Source organism: Vanellus vanellus (assembly GCF_965231255.1).
Source record: "Vanellus vanellus genome assembly, chromosome: 5".
NCBI lineage: Eukaryota > Metazoa > Chordata > Aves > Charadriiformes > Charadriidae > Vanellus > Vanellus vanellus.
Genome location: NC_138910.1, coordinates 33,332,950 through 33,351,429, shown reverse-complemented (window position 1 = coordinate 33,351,429; position 18,480 = coordinate 33,332,950). Strand labels below are relative to the sequence as shown.

At 38.2% G+C, this 18,480-nt stretch overlaps 1 protein-coding gene across 1 annotated transcript in view; it reads right to left on the bottom strand.

Moving 5' to 3' along the window:
• Positions 1–18,480, bottom strand: part of HECW2 (HECT, C2 and WW domain containing E3 ubiquitin protein ligase 2) — a gene marked incomplete at its 5' end in the record, with an annotated part of 115,891 nt that overhangs the window by 23,864 nt on the left and 73,547 nt on the right. Inside the window, 6 exons of the mRNA XM_082483738.1 lie at positions 2,281–2,390; positions 5,490–5,573; positions 8,440–8,536; positions 9,533–9,635; positions 12,491–12,625; positions 17,674–17,859. Of these exons, the coding sequence (XP_082339864.1) occupies positions 2,281–2,390; positions 5,490–5,573; positions 8,440–8,536; positions 9,533–9,635; positions 12,491–12,625; positions 17,674–17,859 (715 nt within the window). The remainder of the gene's footprint in view (positions 1–2,280; positions 2,391–5,489; positions 5,574–8,439; positions 8,537–9,532; positions 9,636–12,490; positions 12,626–17,673; positions 17,860–18,480) is intronic.

Below are 18,480 nucleotides of genomic sequence, written 5' to 3'. Positions count from 1 at the left end.
CATAAACAGCCTTTTAGTTATCGGCCTTTTCCCCCTACTTTGCTTATTTCACTGTGGGTCAAAGTAGGTACAAAAACATAGTCACCAAAAAACGCAATAAAAGCATACTTTAATCTTAAGCCCCGAAGGAAGTTTTTGCTGAGAGATACCGCAGAATGCAAATCTGGTAACACATTAATTCACGGTTCAGAAATCAGCAGTATATTATTCTGTCAGCACATGACAAGTCCCCACTGCAAATCAGATGCACATGCCAAGAAATTCCTGGGCAATTATAGTGATTACTTCCGCCTTGGGAACAAAAGATGTTAATGGAAGAGCTAAAAAATGCCAGTGATGTGATAATCATATTTGATTTTCAAAGAGGTTATATTCTGAAGCAGATATAAAAAGTAGCTTCATGACTATTCTTCTTTCCCAAAAGAGAAAGTACAACTGCTTGTGACTGATCTGAACAATGGATCCTTAACACGCAACCTCGTGCAGTGCAGCACAGCCAGTTTAGCTGACAAAAAACCCACAGAGCCTTCATAGAAATGATGGGCTATTTACAATTTCTCATCAAAAAAGTCATTTGTACACCAACACAAACATGCATACTCGCAGACTGACAGGGAGATTCAATGGTCTCTCTATATTTTTCTAGGAAATAGAATAGAGATTACATTTTAAGGAGAACAGGACTAAAACTATCACTGTTCGTTCTTTACTGTTTGCTGCTTCTTTGAGGAATAGATGAGAATGTCACATGTTAAAGATTGAAAGCATTTTAGAATTACTTTGTTCGAGTGAAGCGCTGCTCAGCACGCTTTGGTGCATGTAGTAGTAATGAAGAAATTACAACTCTGAAAGCCAAAACTGTTTTTACTCACAAAAGACTGCCAAGTTTGCAATTGGAAATAAAGCGCAAACATGCAGATCTCATTCTTCTTTTTCTTTTCAACAAAAGGAAACAGTTAGATCTAAACCATATACGTATTGAAAATATAAATACTTGTGAGTATTACATTTTGCTGCTTTGCAGAATGCCATAAGATCATAAAGGTCTTCAGATAGTTTCTTCAAATAGGTCCTACAGAGGTCCTACATCCAGCAGCAGGACAAGCTACATGTTTATGAATGGCAAAGCTTTTTATGATTGTGGACTGGGAAATGCTCATAAAAATCACAGTACTTTTTCTGATAAAGTTTTCTTGTTGTCTGGAACTACCTAGAGTTGCTTACATCCCAAATGTTCTCCATTTATCTATACTTTTGTTAACAAATTTGTAGAAAACCCCTTAAGCCGCTTCTAATTTACTGCAGTGATTTGATTTCACTTATTATCTTTCTTGAGAAAACTAAGAATAGTGACATCTATAAACTTCAAATTGCTGTACTTAGCCTTCAGAGGTCAAGTGGAACTTGTCATATTTGAAATAATTTAGTTCTGATCTGCAACTTAGTTAACAGGTGATCAATTTCATTCCATTCTGGCATGTGTATTTCCAGACAGCTGCAATAAGCTATCTTTTGCACTCATGTTAAGGGACAACAATCTGGCTTTACATAAAATTGCCACTCATTGCCCCACAGACCCATTAACACTGGCATTTTAATGTACAGTTATTACATCTCATATTTTTAATTCTTTAGGCATCAGGATCCTGGCATGAGCAGTCACTTAGTTGTTTCACGTCAGTGAAAAACAAGTTTGCATGTTTTACAAGTCAGAACAAAATCACAACCTCTGAAGTTGTAATACACTAATCTACCGGCAAAACGTCTTGTGAGCCCAAGGCAAAGGTTCAAGTTTGACAGTCAAATGCAATCATACTTGTTGACTTTGCTCAAAAATAGGACTAGATCTTTGTTGTTGCTGGAGCAACAGAACTTGGATCTTCAGAAAGGTGGAAAGTCATTACACGCAGCATAGTATCAACTAAATTATGTGCCTGGCTCTACTGCAGTATCTCACAGATACCATCATAATGGAAGTACTGCAGCGACAAGCTCACTGACCACTCAGAAGGTGCTTCAATTTATGCAACTTCACCATCGAAAAGTTGGGGATCACAGAGGTGAATAGGTTATACCTTCCAAATAGCAGGTTCTTGGCTTTAGGTTGGCATGAATTTCAATTTGGAAAGCAAACAAAAAAAAATATAGTCAAACCATTTTTCTATTGTTTTTGTCTCTGACCTCAGGGAAGGAACAGGAGTGTGCTACTGAATTTACTGATCTGGAACTGGTCCTTACCCAAGTATGAGACATGGTCTCGTATAGTCCCGAGCAACTTACCTGGAGAGTTCTGAGGCGAAGACACTGGTGAGCCTCTTGGGGACTGGCAATAACTTGGATGAAGTAAGGCATGTGGCGGCACATATGACATTATCTCCTCCTCAAACAAGCTGGTAAAAAGGAGCAAATAAGAAATAACATGTTTATTTGAGTGAATGACGTTTTTCACTTTCTAGGAACAAATCTCTAGTTACTAGCCTGCTTTCTTTCCACTGTGCACACTTAAGACTGCTACAAAATATTTTATTGCCATTCCCTTAATCAGACCTTGAAAGTCTAGACCTGGAAAACAGTAATTACTACTTTTGTGGGACATTGCTGTACATAGTGTGGTATTTGTTTTCAAGGTTAAAATATAATTAATCACCTTTAAAATTTGTTTGCTTGGGTTTGGGGGGGGTGGGGTGGGTATGTGATTTTTTTTTTTTTTTTCTTTTTTAAACTTCTCTTCTCATGACAGGAGGGTCAATAACCTTAGTCACACTTTCCTGGAGAAAGATCTGCAATACTGCACAAAGACCAGGAACAGAGACAAACGTTCTAAGCCTCCAGGATTAAGAATCACATCTGAACTTGTTGAGTGTATTGCATAGTAAGCTTGTTGGCACAACAAGTTACTTCCTTATTTTATCTTTTATACTAATACTGTTGCTGAACCGGGTATCACATCTAGTCTGTTCAGGTTGAGTTATTTCGTGCTTCATCTATTATCGCTACACAACTTTTAAGAGAAAAAACAATAAACATTTTGCAGCCTAATCACTGCATCTCTGTATGTAGAGTATCTGTATTAAAATTTCAGTCTTTTCCCAAAATTGACACAAGCAAATCCAAAAAGAGATAGAATATCTAATATCAGAATGGACCTGATATCAAAGCCTATGTTGGATGTTTAACACTATGCAGATAGGAATAAACTGTTGAGATCATATATAAAATTTATTTTAAAAAGTTGAGCTACAGAAAGAATCACAAGCCAATCGTTTACTATAAAGCTCAACCAATGAAAGCGATGTTCAAATAAAAGATTTTTCTTACTAAGTTTTTTCACTGAACAAATAGCTAGAAAAATTTTTTGCATGAGATTTTTTTGGAATGGCTATTTCCTGGCAGTTCTTTTTAAATTCATGACCACGCATTCTTTTCCTCCAAATTACATTTTGATGCTGAAAATGTGATAAAATATAAACCACTACTTCAATCTTGGATTAAATGAAGAGTTAAGATGATTATTTGTGTTGCATAACAAACAACATGTTTGGAAGAAGAAACTGAAAAGTATTTTCTTCTTAGCAGCTGAAGCATGATATAATGCCATGCTTAGAATATTTTTTAAAATGTGATGCACTGTATCTCCTTCAGTCCCTAAACACAGAGGGGTTGGTTTGTTTCTTTTAAGTTAGCTGCAACTTTATATTTACTGAAGCATGTGAAAAAACATACAGTGTTCCCAAGCAATAAAAATATCAGAAACAGTAATTCCACCCAGTTATTTACTACATCTCTACAGGGCAATTAAATCTTTTTCCCCCAGCTGAAGAAACAGAGGCATCGAAATGGGTACAGTCTTCCCCAAGGTCATCCAACCAGCCAAGCCAGACACAGAACCCAGGTGTCCGGAGCCCCAGGAAGACTGAGTCATCACAATTAGAGTGCAGTTTTCTTAGGGTTTCATAAAGAAGGGTCATGATGACAACCTGCTGGAAGATGCTGTTAAAAGTAAAAATCCACCAAGACTAAATAATGGTAAGAAAAGAAATTTTATCATCTCAGTACCTCACTATTTTAACTTAGCCCACCTTTGAGTTTACACCAGTATTTAAGCACAAGCTCACAATTACTCAGTCCAGTCTTGAGGTTTAACATCCAACATTTTAAGAAACTGATGGATGCATAGATAACATTTTATCAATAATATGTCCTCAGGGCAACGGTAATATTAGATTACTAATAAAATGGGAAGAAAATCCTCAAGCAACACTTTTCAGTAGGTTGGGTTTTTTTCCTGAAAAAAGTAGGTTAAGGAAATAAAATCTGAATAATGTAAAGTTATTCTTGGGAGGTTACTACTTTTACCTTAAAAATTAGTTATACTGATTGTCGCTTTTCTGCAAAAGAAAGATTGCAATCAAAATTTTGAATTTGCTTTATTTCCATTATAAGAATTATTTGCAGCCTTCACTGTTAACAAAACACTAGAGGGAACAAAACCCAGTCAAAGAGCAACGATAAAAGCATTCACGCAATCTTTATTTAAAAACAAATAGCTGAAGCCAGACTTTTCTGAGTAAAACTTGTGCCATCTCCATCCATTCTACATCAAAACAAAAATCATTAAAGGTTTATTAAGGAACAATATTCGCATTTTTAAAAAGCTTCTGCATGGCTTTAAAATGAGATATTATTTTTTTTGTAGCTGTAATTAATTCAAAGACTTAGGGACCAGAAAGGATTATCATTATGCAACCTGACCTCAAAATACTACTACTAATGCCAATCCTATTTCACTAGATTCAATTTTAAATGTACTCGTGAATTTCTTGATGCACTTTTACAACAGATGAGAATACAATACGAAGATACGATGGTTTAATTCTAGCAAAAAATCTGCCTGATGTTTTGAGTTAAGTGCTTAACTGAAAAATATTAAAGAAGCAGCTTCCCATTTCTTGAACTCTGTAACAGTATTTCCTTTATTAAATGGGACAATGCCTGACAGCACAGTGAAGAGGCAGCAAGACATTAAGTAATAAAAACATATCTATGTATGAACGTTCACAAATCCAGACTTTCCAAACCACAGAACTAAAGAGATGTATTCTTGAAGCAGTAGAAGGCACACTCTTGCAAATAGATCTAAACTGTACCACCTCTCCAAACCTCAGAGCTGGATGCAAAAGGACAAACAAAGGTGGTCTGGGCAAACGCATATAAGTCACGAGCACAGTGATCTTGAAGTCGCCTTTCCTCAGACAGAGTATCCCACTCCATCACTCCTACGAAAAAATGTGACCTCCAACTACCATCTGGAAACTGAACACGATGAAAATAAAAAATCTGACCCTTGAGTTGTAGCTCTCCCAGATGCAAGTCCAAGTACTGAAAGGGAAATTACTAGGTCAGTAAATCAGCACACACTACTCACTGAAAGGCTCCTCAGCAGCTGCCACAGCAGATTCCATATGTGCATCGAAAGCAGCAGTGCCTACCTGAGTAACATGACAAGGTCTGCATCGCTGGATAAACGCACCAACCCAGGTGTTCCCTCTGTCCGGATGAACTGGATCTTCTCCCTGTATAAGCAAAAAAAGACTTCCAAAATATCTTTTGCAAATAAGGCACCAATGTACACCACAGCAACAAGAAAAAGTACAGGGTATATCATAAAAACCTCTGGGTTATGCTTCTGTATTTCAGAAACCATTTTTTTTTCCCTGCCACACCATGTCTATGTGAGCAGGAAAATATTACAACCAAAAAGCTAATTTGTTCTGCAGAGCGATTCTCCTGTTGCCCTCATCTCTTCCACGCTCAGGCTGCTTCAGGTAGTACAGCCATCCAACCAGTAAAAAAAAAAAAAAATTTAAAAAAATCAAGCCTTCAAGTTCAGGCTAGCTGTGTCCCTGAATTCAAAGTAGGAGACTGAGCCCTGTGGGATGACATTACGATTCTGAAAGTGAAGTGTTTAAAGAGGTACTGTCTTTTTTTTTGAACCTTTGTACCAATGCAAGCCATACATTACAATGTACACTTGTGATTTTAAAAGCGGGGTTTTCATGCCACACTTTCCACACTGCATGCCACAATGCCACACTGCATTGAAGAGATCTTCCCGAAAAACCCTTGTACTATTTCTCCCCCTCTGCCTCATCCAAGCACACACCCTTCCTCCCAGACCCAGTCTGGTCACTAGTGTAGAATCTATGCATCCTGAACTCTGAGCAAGGTAACGCACAGGTTTTTAGGATCTATATTGAATATAATTCCTTGGCTGATTCCTGTTCTTTTTCTCTTCAGAGTTTTTTCTTGCATTCTAAAATGGAAGAATATCCCTTTTATTTTAACTCTATCAGTACAAGGTAGATGATGTTAAAGTACAGATAAATTCTAATTTGGCTTTACTCTTCAGGAGGAAAAGAAAACAAAAAACAAACCCATGTCGTAAATCTGTCCCAATTCCAAAGGAGAAAACCCCCAAACAAACAGAAAAGAACTCCACATAAGAACAGCAGCACTGGCTCAGCTCAGGGGTCCATCTGCCCCACTGTCCTTTTACCAACAGTGACAACAAGCAGTTCAAAAACAATCCGTGCAACTGACGCTGTTAACGAGGCTGCTGGCAGCTGCCCACAGTTTAAGCTGCAAGATCAATTTCTGGAACACATCATTTCATGCACAGCAGTTTCAACAAAAGGATCAAACCCAATTTCCTGCCATCTGTCTCTCAAATCACGGTTCATACAGACCTTCTCAAACAGTGGACCTACCATACATTCCCTGGTAACTCGCACTACACTTACAGCATAATTCAAGGGCGAAAAGAGAGCACAGCCCGGCTGTGCCCAGCGCTTGCCAGGGTGGCAGTTGTGGCTGTAGCAGGAGTGTGTAATTCAGTGTTCCTCCATGAAGAGAGGTCCTGAAAGTCAAGCACCCACTTGGTCAACTCTGTGGTTGCAGCCAGTCAAGACTTGGGTTCAGCCTGGAAGCCCCGTGGTTCCACTAGCACAGCGCTGAGCCAAAGCCAACCTGCAAACATGGCCCTCGAGTGCCCAGGGCAGGGACGTCTGGACATTTCTAGAGCCTACTCAAACTCACATCAGTGCCCAAAGGGCAAGGTTTGAGGAAACAAATGGTGGATTACAAAATACATCTTAGCATTTAGTTGGCAGCAACACCAGGAACCAGAAGGATGTTTTCTGGGTTAACTAATGTATGCAGCCCTCCAAATGAATGCAATCCATGACTTCTTGGGGTTACCAATGAGAGCTGTGATTTCGATAATAGTTTTTTACATATATGCCTTTTACCTTCTGTTAAGATACAAATTATGTTTCGTGTATAATAGGTGCCTTTGCCTGAAGCCTTTTACATTATTTAACAGCTTCTCAGTTTCATCTGTGGTGGGCTGCAATAAGATTTAATCCTAGCTACATGCTTAATAACAGTATGATAAATACAATGTTCTCCTTCTACCATAAAACCTCTGAACAGTAATTTCCTACCTGTGATATACTTTCATTGTGTATTTTAATTGACCCTCAAATTCTTATCATATCTATTCATTCTTTTTAGGCATGAGAAATAATTTTAGGCAGAAAATGTAAGAGATCTTTTCAATTTATCTCTGTCCTCTTCCACTGGTCAAATACCAATTTTCCTCCTCTCCCATGTAATAATCGTAATAGTAATATTTAATACCATCATCATTCTACTTCAATTGCACTGAGGTCCTCAAAGAAATACATTACAGACAGTTGTACTGATGACTACACTAAAAAATGATGCAAAGAACACATAGTGTGGGATTTCACTTAGGTCTTAATTCATCAAGTCTTAGAGCATCATTGGAGTTTCTTAGTCCCACAATGTGTGAAATAGACATGGATTCCAATAACTTGCTAAATCAGGGTCTTAAAAGACTAACTAGAAAACATGAAACTGGAATCTTTATAAAAATATAAGAAAAGTTACTAAAACATCAGCTCTAGAAGAATATAGGAGAGGAATAATGGAAGATCATTAGGTCAGGACAGCCCTTCTGTAAATGCACACTGAGAAAATAAGAACACAACCAAATGCCCTTCTGCCTCGCAGTGCCAGCTGTACGCATACTCAAATGAACAGGCACATTTGCTGTGCCATCCAGCTGTCTTGGCACATTTTGAAGACATCAGCAAATCTCTTATGCCAGTTGTTCCAAACATTTTATTGTAGGTACCTTTATTTGGCAATAACGCATTACCTCTGTTCTCATAAACCTTATTTCAGGGAGTTACATAGAAATACAGTAAGAACTATTTCCCACAGCTTTATGCGTATGTTTGAATACATCAAAAGTCTACAGTTTGCTATGTTCCACCGCTAAGTTTACGAAAGAAACTAATTCTAATTAGCCTTTTGTACTGAAATCGAAATGCCAGGCTTCACTAATTTTATTACCTGAGTGAATGATTCCTGGTAAGATCTGGTTGACGCTCTTGTAGGATTTCAAAGATATTGGGCTGCCGCAAAAACGCAACGATCTTGTCATTGTAAGCTGAAAACATCAACAAAAATATCATGCTGAAACAAGGAGATACTGAGAGACAGGACTGTATTCCTTCTGATTTAGAGCAATAATGACAGCAGACTTCATCTTCACAGTTTTAAGTTTAGCAGTATTGTGTTAACACTTTTTAATGTAACACTACTGATTCTACTATCATTTAGGGAACAGCCTTCTCGATTATGAACCAAATCTGATTGGGCACGCCCTTCCCACTGTCAACAGCTCTAATTTCGTTAGCAATTTTTATTCTATTTTATCACTCACCCTCTTAGCTAAGGTCAAATTAGAATATTCATTGCTAGAACAAAATTGCAGGGACCTTGGTTTTCACTGCACTGAAATCCATTCTCACATACTAAGCTGTCATTGGAAACACCCATATCAAATCCTCACTGATTGCTGAGCCTGCAGTGTATGCACACCAGGTCCACGGCAAGGGGAAGGATTTAAATTAGCAGAGATTTTCAAGTAAACATGCCACAGTACAAAGAGCCAGTTATAGTCAATCGGATTAATTTATCTTGATTTAGCACAATGTGACAGCTGTTAGATTCAATAAGCTAAATTCTGTTCTTGGTGGCACAGAAGTCAGTAACTTTGTGTGTATGTAACTGAGAACAGAAGTTAAGCTAATGACTAATTCCAAGCTGATTAACACTTTCTGGAATCCTGCCAAAATAGATGCTCAGAAGTTGTACAAAAATCGCTGGGAATACACGGAGTCCAATTAGGACACAACTCGGCTTCAACTCTTGCTGTCACAGAGTAAGTGAGCTAGGAAGGTAGAAGTTTTACATCAGTTATTTGGTTCTGCACAGACTATTCCTGCAGGTTGCAACTGAACGGTTGGGAAATGCCGGTGGACAGAAGTAATCGTAACAAATGATAAATTCCACCCAGTCCAATCAAATGAAAATCCCAGCAGTGCACGCTGACGTGACACAGTCACGGAGAATGCTGTAAAGAGGTCGTATGCCAACATACCCACTGGAACCACATCCTGGTACTGAGCTCTGCTGACTGTATTAAATGTGCTAGACGGTCTTGGCAAAACTGGTGGTCCTGAATGACGGGAGTCCTCTCCGACCTGTAAATGTTCAAGTAACCACAATGACACTCTATGCCAGCATATGTACTCAGGTACATAAAAGTGAGAACTCATATGGCTTAAAACTAAGCATGTACATAAATGCTTTGCTTGGTCATTATCACCAGTAACCACCACAGCAGGAATCAGCTGTGTCGTATGACAGTTATTAGTAAAACATTATTTATTATATTGTGCCTATTAATATAAAGAATCAGAACTGATTGAAAGTTTATTGCTATTTTTAAATAATAGTTCCATTCAGAAAAGTGACAAAAAAAAAAAAAATCAAACTGGGATTCCTTCAGAGGGTCTTTTGTACTTCACAGGACATCTTTATCCATATCAAACGTTCAGAAAAATCAAATTCTGCTCCTTCATTAGCACCTCTGTTGTCTCTGTACATGAATAGATTTTCACTAAATCTGAACCAGAAGCAAGTTTGTGGCTGAAGCAGGAGGTAAAAAAGCGAGTTCACATTCAGGCAAGGCAAATGAGTCCAAAACTGGTAAAAATATGTTTCCTACAATCATTCAGTAAAACTGTTCTGATTTTTTTTGTGTGTGTGTTCACCTTCTGGGATTAAAAAATGTGGCATATGAACAGTTTTTTAGGGTAGAACCACAATGTAAAATTGTTCCTGGTAGCATTTGTGATGTCAGGGCAACTTCTGCAGTTCTCTGTGTGCCAAGACTTCAGTCATTTCTACAGTGTCAGTATTTTGTATTTTATTTATATAAAATACTTTGTTCAACCTCTTTTTCATCCTGCTGCACCTTTATGTTTACTTGTCAGCTCCTCTGCCTACATGTAATTGTTAGCATTTGAACTACACTTCCCAGCTTCAAAGATCTCTACAACATCCAACTGCAAAAGATCAAATAATTATAAAGATTGTTTTTAAATCCAGTCACTGAAGTTGCAAAGAAGCGAACGTCCTGAGATATATCCCAAGATCTCTGTGGTCTCTGATAATACCCTCTCAAAAAAACCGAAAAATTATTTCCTGTAGGCACTGTGCTGGAAAAGGAATGCCATTATTATTAGCTCCAGCTTCCCGCTGCAGTTCAGCTGCAACTAAAAAGGCATTCCTTACACTGGGTAATGTTTGCTTTAGAGCATCTCCCTGTAAAAACTGGGTCAGTGGCTTCAAAACATCGAAGTTCACAGCAAGGCAAAGCCAAAGAAAGTATTTTGAGAATTTTTTTCATTAAGTATTCATCTTTTGCAATAATGTACAGTTCCATGATGCAATGGTTTGGAAACAGGAAAAATAGCTGCAAATATGCAATATTTAAGTCATAAGTACAGAAGAAAAAGTGGTGTTCAGATTCATGCATTTGCATATAAATGAACATCACGAAATCACTAATCCTAGAATGGGAATACTGTATTGAATTGCTATGTTTGAGATTCCTATCTGGAATTATGCTTCTATTCAATTCAAGTTACAAGTGTAACAATATCAAGGAAATACTTCTAAAATTACATGTAGAAACATGATTTAAAGAATTTTATGCATCTAGATGGAGTAGGACATTTTGACAGGTAATCAGCACTGTGTATAGGCAATATATGTGATGACTTCCTGTAGGATAAGCTACTTATTTTGCAGTATTGACAATTTCAGCAGCATGGTTGACACGAATCTCTGTTTTAAATGCAGAGCTTCTGCGTGCTGATTAAAGAAAGGTAATTTCAGTGTGTATTTGGTAAAGTTAAGGAAAAAAATATATTTCTGTCATAAATCAACAACAGAAATACTTACTTTACCCTATTGGAGATCTAAATAGCTATGTGAAGATTCTTCTAGCTTGCTTGCCTGCTGTAAGACTTCATTACCTACATCACATCACCAAATTGACAGAAAATGCCATTTAAAACCAATTTGTAAAATATACCTTACATTGGGGGTGGGGAGTGGAAAGTATTGTGGCTGACGAAACCCTGTTCACACAGGATATGACAAGAAATGCAGCCAGGGGCACGGCACTCGCTCGCTGCAGCTCAGCGGAAGCCCTGTTAGAGAAGTGGCAGAGACGATTCATGCCTCCTCTGAAACAGACCTCTGGCAGAACTCCATCTGCCACAAGACTGAGCTATGAAAAAGATATATCAGAGCATTTCCCTCCCCATTCAGAACTGTATTATCTTTAATTCCTGGCATGGAATAGCCCTCGCCTGAAAAGACAACTTCCAGCCTTAGGGAGGTTAAATAAAGTACAACTGAAGTCTAAGTCATTGTACCTACACTTTCTCACAAGTAAAAAGAAGTTACAACAACAATATGGAGACTGCCAGTGAAAATGGTCCACAGTGACATATCTACAAAATAGTGTTTGCCATTTATTTCTGTTTAGAAAGTAGAGATGAAATACACATGCAAATGCATATGACAGGCTGATATGCCTGTTCACGGTAAGATTTTTTTATACTTATTCGGAAAGTTGCACATCTAGATGTATATACACACATGTACTTTTTTTACCCCTCTTATCTGCAGAGTTATATCTACATACTTGGCAGACACCATGCTAGACAACAATACACATTTTTGCAGCAAAAGACAGGATACAGATACTGCTAATCCGTAATCAGATGCTCTCCTGTGGTTAAATGGGGTTACTGCGAATTGAAAGTAAGAGAAACTCATGTCTGATATTCTTCCTCTGAATTCAGACATTTCAAAAGCAACCATGGCTAGCAAATAAAATAATAAATATTTACAGGCAAATACCATACACTTACAGAAGAATCATGCTCCTCACAACATGGAGTTGTGAACGGAACAATGTGAAAGAGGATGATCCTAAAAACCCAGTGGTTCCTGAAGAGAAGGGGCAGATCCATCTTACCTCACCAGCGCTGTGGCTGCGTTGTCTAGTTAAGTGCTGCCGATGGACTAACGCACTAGTGGGTCTGCTACTCTGCAAGGGAAGCCGGGGGTCGATGAACGTGGTAGTGCGGGAATTGTGGTCAACAAAGAAAGCCTAAAGAAGAAGAAAGAAGAAAGAATTTGCAGCTAAGACTTTTTAAAAATATCTCTGAGGTTAATGTCTAGTCAGGATCTAGGTTTCATTCACTGATGTGAAGCTGTGGAAAATCTTCCTCACATTACTGTGGCTTGCGTTTCCCTTAGGCAGAAGAGGGATAACAGTTTTCCATCTCACTGAAGGGATGAATTCTTTAATGCCTTACTTCATTCATGTCAATAAAGCCCTTTGAAATTCTCATCTGACAAGCATCAGAAGTAGGAAGCTTTATTATGATTGTCAAGAAGAGAAGATTTAAATGTTTAATACGAGTAATCTTGGTGCATACTCCCTTTTATTTCCTTATAAGCATCTAAAAAGATGTCATTAAGTGGCAAAACCGTTCCCTTTTGTGAACTATTTACCATATAATTATGAACACAATTGGGTGTATATACATCAAGTGTATGATTGCCTCCTGTGATGAACTATGATTACAGGCCAAGAGGCATTTTCGCCATTCTCCTGATATAAGTATTCTAAGTTTGCTAACCTTAAAAAAAAAAAAAAAAAAAAGGCAAACAAAAAAACCCCAAACTAAAACAAAACAAAAAGAAAAGTCAGTCGGGGCACAAAGATGATGGCAACAAAATCATTTAAACCAGGCAACCAGTGAGAACTACCACATATTGGCTGGTCAGCCATTTGCTGAAAGCAAGGTCACAGGAGCATGTGTCCTAGAAAATGAAAACCTCCTCCAATTCTACTCAATTTGAACTAAAAAGGTTTCTAAGACCTGAAATTTAAACTTTTTTCAAGCCCTGAAATTTAAACTTTTTCCAGTGTTGGTGTTGCACTTGGAAACCAGCACTGTTCTATTTCAACACACTTTGTTTTTTTTCAGTCACAATGCTGGAAACATGCGGAAATGGCAAAAAAAGATCCTGGTTTTAAGCAGGAGAGTTACAGGAAAGGGACATCTGGTTTGAGGAATCAAAGAATCTGGACCAGCAGAGAGGTGGTTGGGGACTGAGGGACCCATTTCTCTGTTTGGATACCAGTGAGGTACTTCGACCACAGTCTCATAAACAATTCAGTCCTGCAATGTCAGCAAAAGAAACATTCTCATCTTCCCCCATCCTGACCACTTGTTTCATCCCTTGCTCACCCTTCCTGCCTTGTGCTGGCACAAGTGCTTGTGTAGCCACACAGTGAACCCAGCTGGGGAGCTGGTCCAGGCTAAAATTACTTTTTTTGGCCCTCTAACCTCGGTCAGCCCACCAGGGATGAGAGGAGAGCAGAACTGGCTCTTTTGGCAGTGATACCAGCTTATAGTATTCATTAAACCATTGCTTCAGACCGCTTGGTATAGCCAGACCAGAGAAAACGCAATTCTTCTGACTGCTATGAAGGTAGGTAGACAAACCAATGTGTCATGCCATACAGCAGCTAAACACCATCACGGATTGTGGTGAGAGAAAATATTCATACTTCCATTTCCCAAGGAAGGAGAAGCATATGGAGGGACACCACAGTTGCAAAACCGTAGAAATGCTCCAGAAGAGGGCAGAAAGTCTCCTACAGCCCTAACAGCGACCACCTGTACCTGTAACCTGTGCCTACAAGCAAGGAATCACATGACCCGAACAATAAGGAAGAACTTTAGTTTTGATCATCTGACATAGTTACAGATATGCAAGTGAAACTGACAGTTACAGAGTTCAAAAACTATAAAGTGTATTCCATAAATGCAATTTTAATTGCAATGTTTGAGCCTAACGCAGGACTTGTTCACCTTGACAAATAATGATGTCATCTGCAGCGCAAGCATAGAGGTTAGAGAATATGAAACCAGGATGAAAAGCAGGATGAAAGCCATTCTGAAATTTCCATTTTGGGCCTGGAAAACGCCTGGGAGAGGCTGCTGGAACATATCCAGGCTTTCCGAAAATTTTGTTCCTGATTGATAGGTTTATTTCACTTACTAGCGAGTGGTTGGTATAGGTTTTTTTTTTTAATGCCCCTCTATCTACTATTTTATCTAGTCTGGTCTATGTGTATTTATAAGATGTGAAGCACCTTCATCAAAACAAAGGTTGATTTCATTAACATTATACTGTAAAATCACTTAGAAAAAACAAAGGGACTGATTCAATATAGGAGAAAGTACTACCTAGAGTTGCGGTACGCAGTTCTTTGAGTTAATGCAGCAATCTAATATTGCATGTGGTGTTCCTTAGCATTACATTTAAATAAACATCTCAATTTAAACATTAAGTTCAAGACAATCACGTCTTTATTAAATATGAATGTTTGCAGGCCAGCTAGTAGCAGCCTACTTTAAAGCATAAATTACTACTTTGAAGCTTCAGTGAAGATAATCATTGGAGCTTCAAGGCTTTGGGCTAATCTGGACATTGGCACACAGCTCAAAACACAGCATGGCTCACAGTCTCTGTTCAAAAAAATTCCTCTCATAACTCCTGTCCAGATATAATCCATGAATCTATGATGCTTGAAGAGATTGACATAAGACGGGTAGTGCCAAAACTACATTTAGCCCATTAAACCCAGATAGTTGCCCAAGTTATCTTTCCAATTAAAGTCTATGAAGCTTGCTAAAATACCTTTTCTTCCTATTGAAGACATTAGTAATCAATTAAAATGGAATCTTTCACTGTAGAAAGAAAAGAAAACAAAAAAAGAAATGCCCTACAATAACTTAGTATGCGTTTGCACATCTTGCAGACATCTAATTAAAAACTGTATGCATTTGTATCTGGCTTTAAAATATAAACATATGCTTACACACATTGCACAACTGCACTGGGGTGCTTATCTGTATATACATGTGTGTATGCACATGAAATTCTGTATTGTTGCATACAAGGTTATCAGACTGAGTTCAGCTCAGGGACCAAGCTAGCCCGCTTCCTGCTACCACTTTTTCCAACGGTCTTCTGCCTCCCTGTGGTCAGTGACTGATGAAGGTTCAACTGGAATGCCAATCAGAAACTACATCCTAGCGATACCAGACCTTTTAGGCAGAACTGCATGCCAAACCGATTTTATCTTCTGTAGGGGACACACAGAGGAGTCAAAGAGGACTAGGCAACTGGGCTTTGCTGTGCAGGCTTGAAGGGAGTTCAGAGGTAGGCAGTCCCCAGCTGACCCTAGAAGACAGCCTGCAAAGAGGACAAGCAACCAGGACAGCACTGACACTGGGGACTAAACATTCAGCACTTCATAAGGGTCAGAATGATCCTTGTGCCTTGTGATTGTGCCTTGCCTTGCACCAAGCCTCTTACTATGATATACTTGGAAAAATAAAGGAAAACCTTGCCTCGGCAGGGAAGAGTAGCCAGGGAAAGGAAATATAATTATATATTGTGGCATGGCTAATTTCTACTTGCTTCTCTTTAGCTTTATGCTTTAATCAAGGCAGGTCCAGTTTCGGTTTGGTCTCATCAAGCACTGTTCTCACCATGTTCTGGCCATCATCTCTCGAGTGCTGAATAGGCTTTTCTACTGACCGCAAGTGCTACTTGTGACAAAGGCTATTCAACATAAATGAAAATGAACAATACTGAGCCTAATTCAAAGTGAAGAAATCGCAGTGGGGATTTATTCAGTGCTTCTTGTTGATTAATGTTGTGGTAAGCATCACTGTTACCAAATACCACACCAGAAATCCAAAGGTCTAATTCTGTCTATGAAGTGCCTATTAAAGTCAATTGAAAATTGCTGTATTCTTCAGGAGAAAACTGGCCTCTGAAGAACTGAACAGAAAAAGAATTATTAAAACAGAAAAGAGTGAGGAGGCAAAGAACAAAGTTAGTGTAATTGCACATCCCTAATTGTGTTTCTAATGAAAAAAACACAGTGCTTTCCAGAGTTAATAAACCTAAGAAGAAAACAACCCTCAAGCACTCTTTCTACCCTTCAGTTTAGAATCTGCCTGTAATCTTTTCAAGCATCAAGATCATTATTTATATGGACATTCACAGCTAACCATACCAAGACTGATAAACATAAGAACCGAGAAGCTTAACATGCCTATAGTCCTAATTAGGACTTCTCACATGAACCAATAGCCTCATCACTTCCTCACATGCCAATCACAATCTATTTTTAACCCTCCTATCTTGTGCAAAGAAAATCGTATCCTAGATAGTGAGGATACAATAGTTTAAAAGTTAGATTAAAATTACATTACTACTATAAAAATGTCTGCGAATTTAAAATATTTTGTTAGAAATTGAAAAGTGATACCTTTTTTGAAAAGCAGTAAGACTTCCAGTTATTCAAGATACCTGTTAATGAAACTTACTACACACAATTTCTTTCCTGTTAAGCAATACATAACCAATAGAGCGATCATCCCCAGAGCTATCTCAGCTTTAAGTGATTCCGTTTTATCTCAGAAACTGATGAAAACTGGATCTACTTAGCATTTGGGTAGAGGACTCACCTAGGAAAATGGTTAGCTATTAAAAAAAAAAGCGCAAATAATGCACACTAATGAATCCTGCTCAAGACTTCGATGTTGAAGAAGGGAAAAAAAAAAAGCCCTAAGGAAAAGCTTGACAATTAAACAAGAAACAAACTAATACAAATGGTTCAACAATAACAACTAAATAAAATTCAGTAGATAATAACAAAGTAACTTTATATCTAAATTATCTTACAAGTACACAGGCAAAACTTCACAGCACTTCACTGAACTGCCTCTTTTTACACAGTAGATAATTCTTTTCAAAAGATGTTTTCAACATCCAAGGGAATCTAAGCAACGTACTTCATTGTAAAAAGGCTGCAGCTTTTGTAGCAATTTTCCTTGTCATGTTTAACACCCACCTATCAGTCTCCTCCTCGTCTCATGTAATGCTTTGTCAGCACAGACAAGAAATTCCACTTGTCTTTTGGCAAAAGCAGGAGAAAAGGATGCGCACCTTTTACATCTGGAAAACTACTTGCACTCACGCTCTTGTTAAGAGCAACCGAGTCCTGACACCACAAGATCCACAATCAAGCACTCAACAGAGTGGCATGTTAATTGCAGTTACCTTGCCCTGATGGTCATGTTTCATTTCCCAACCTCTCGGCAGCTCCAGCTGTTTGTTAGCAAACATGTTGAGGAAGCCCACCAAATCACGATTATGCTGGTAGCGCTCAAAATGGTGGGTGTCCCGACGGACTTTGGTGATCATGTGCTTCAAACACGTGTTATTTGTAAACATGCGGTAGGCACTCTGAAAAATAAATAACAAAAGGAAATATTTTTAAAAGATAACATTTCTTCTTACTAAAAAAGACACTTCCACTGTAAATAAATAATCTGATCATCTATAAAACCTTAAAAATGATCTCCAGTTGAGCCACAACAGTATGGAAAAAATGGTGCTCTTTCCAAGGTTTTGGGATAAGTGTTTGATGTTTCTTATTTTGCTTGAGTTATACAAAATTTCGTCATTGACTCACTTCAGCAAAGTGTGAAATTTTACAGATATATAATATATATATACAGAAATATTACAGATTCCATTTACCACACTTGTCCCTGGAACTGTGAAGAATCCAATAACAAAATTGCTCTAAAAGTAGATGATTTTATAGATATTTTCTAATTTCTGGAATCAGGAGTCAAATGCAGCCGTAGAATACAGCAATAAAGCTGGTAAGGATTTCTGCAGGACAGAGATATTCCTCATGTTAAGATGGAACTTTGTATGCTCAAGTTTGTGCCCATTACCTCTTGTTCTATCACTGGGCACCACTGAAAAAAGACTGTTGCCATCTACCTGGCATCCTCCCTTTAAGTATTTATAAGTATTGATAAGATCCCTCTCCAGTCTTCTGAAAAGAGCATTGGC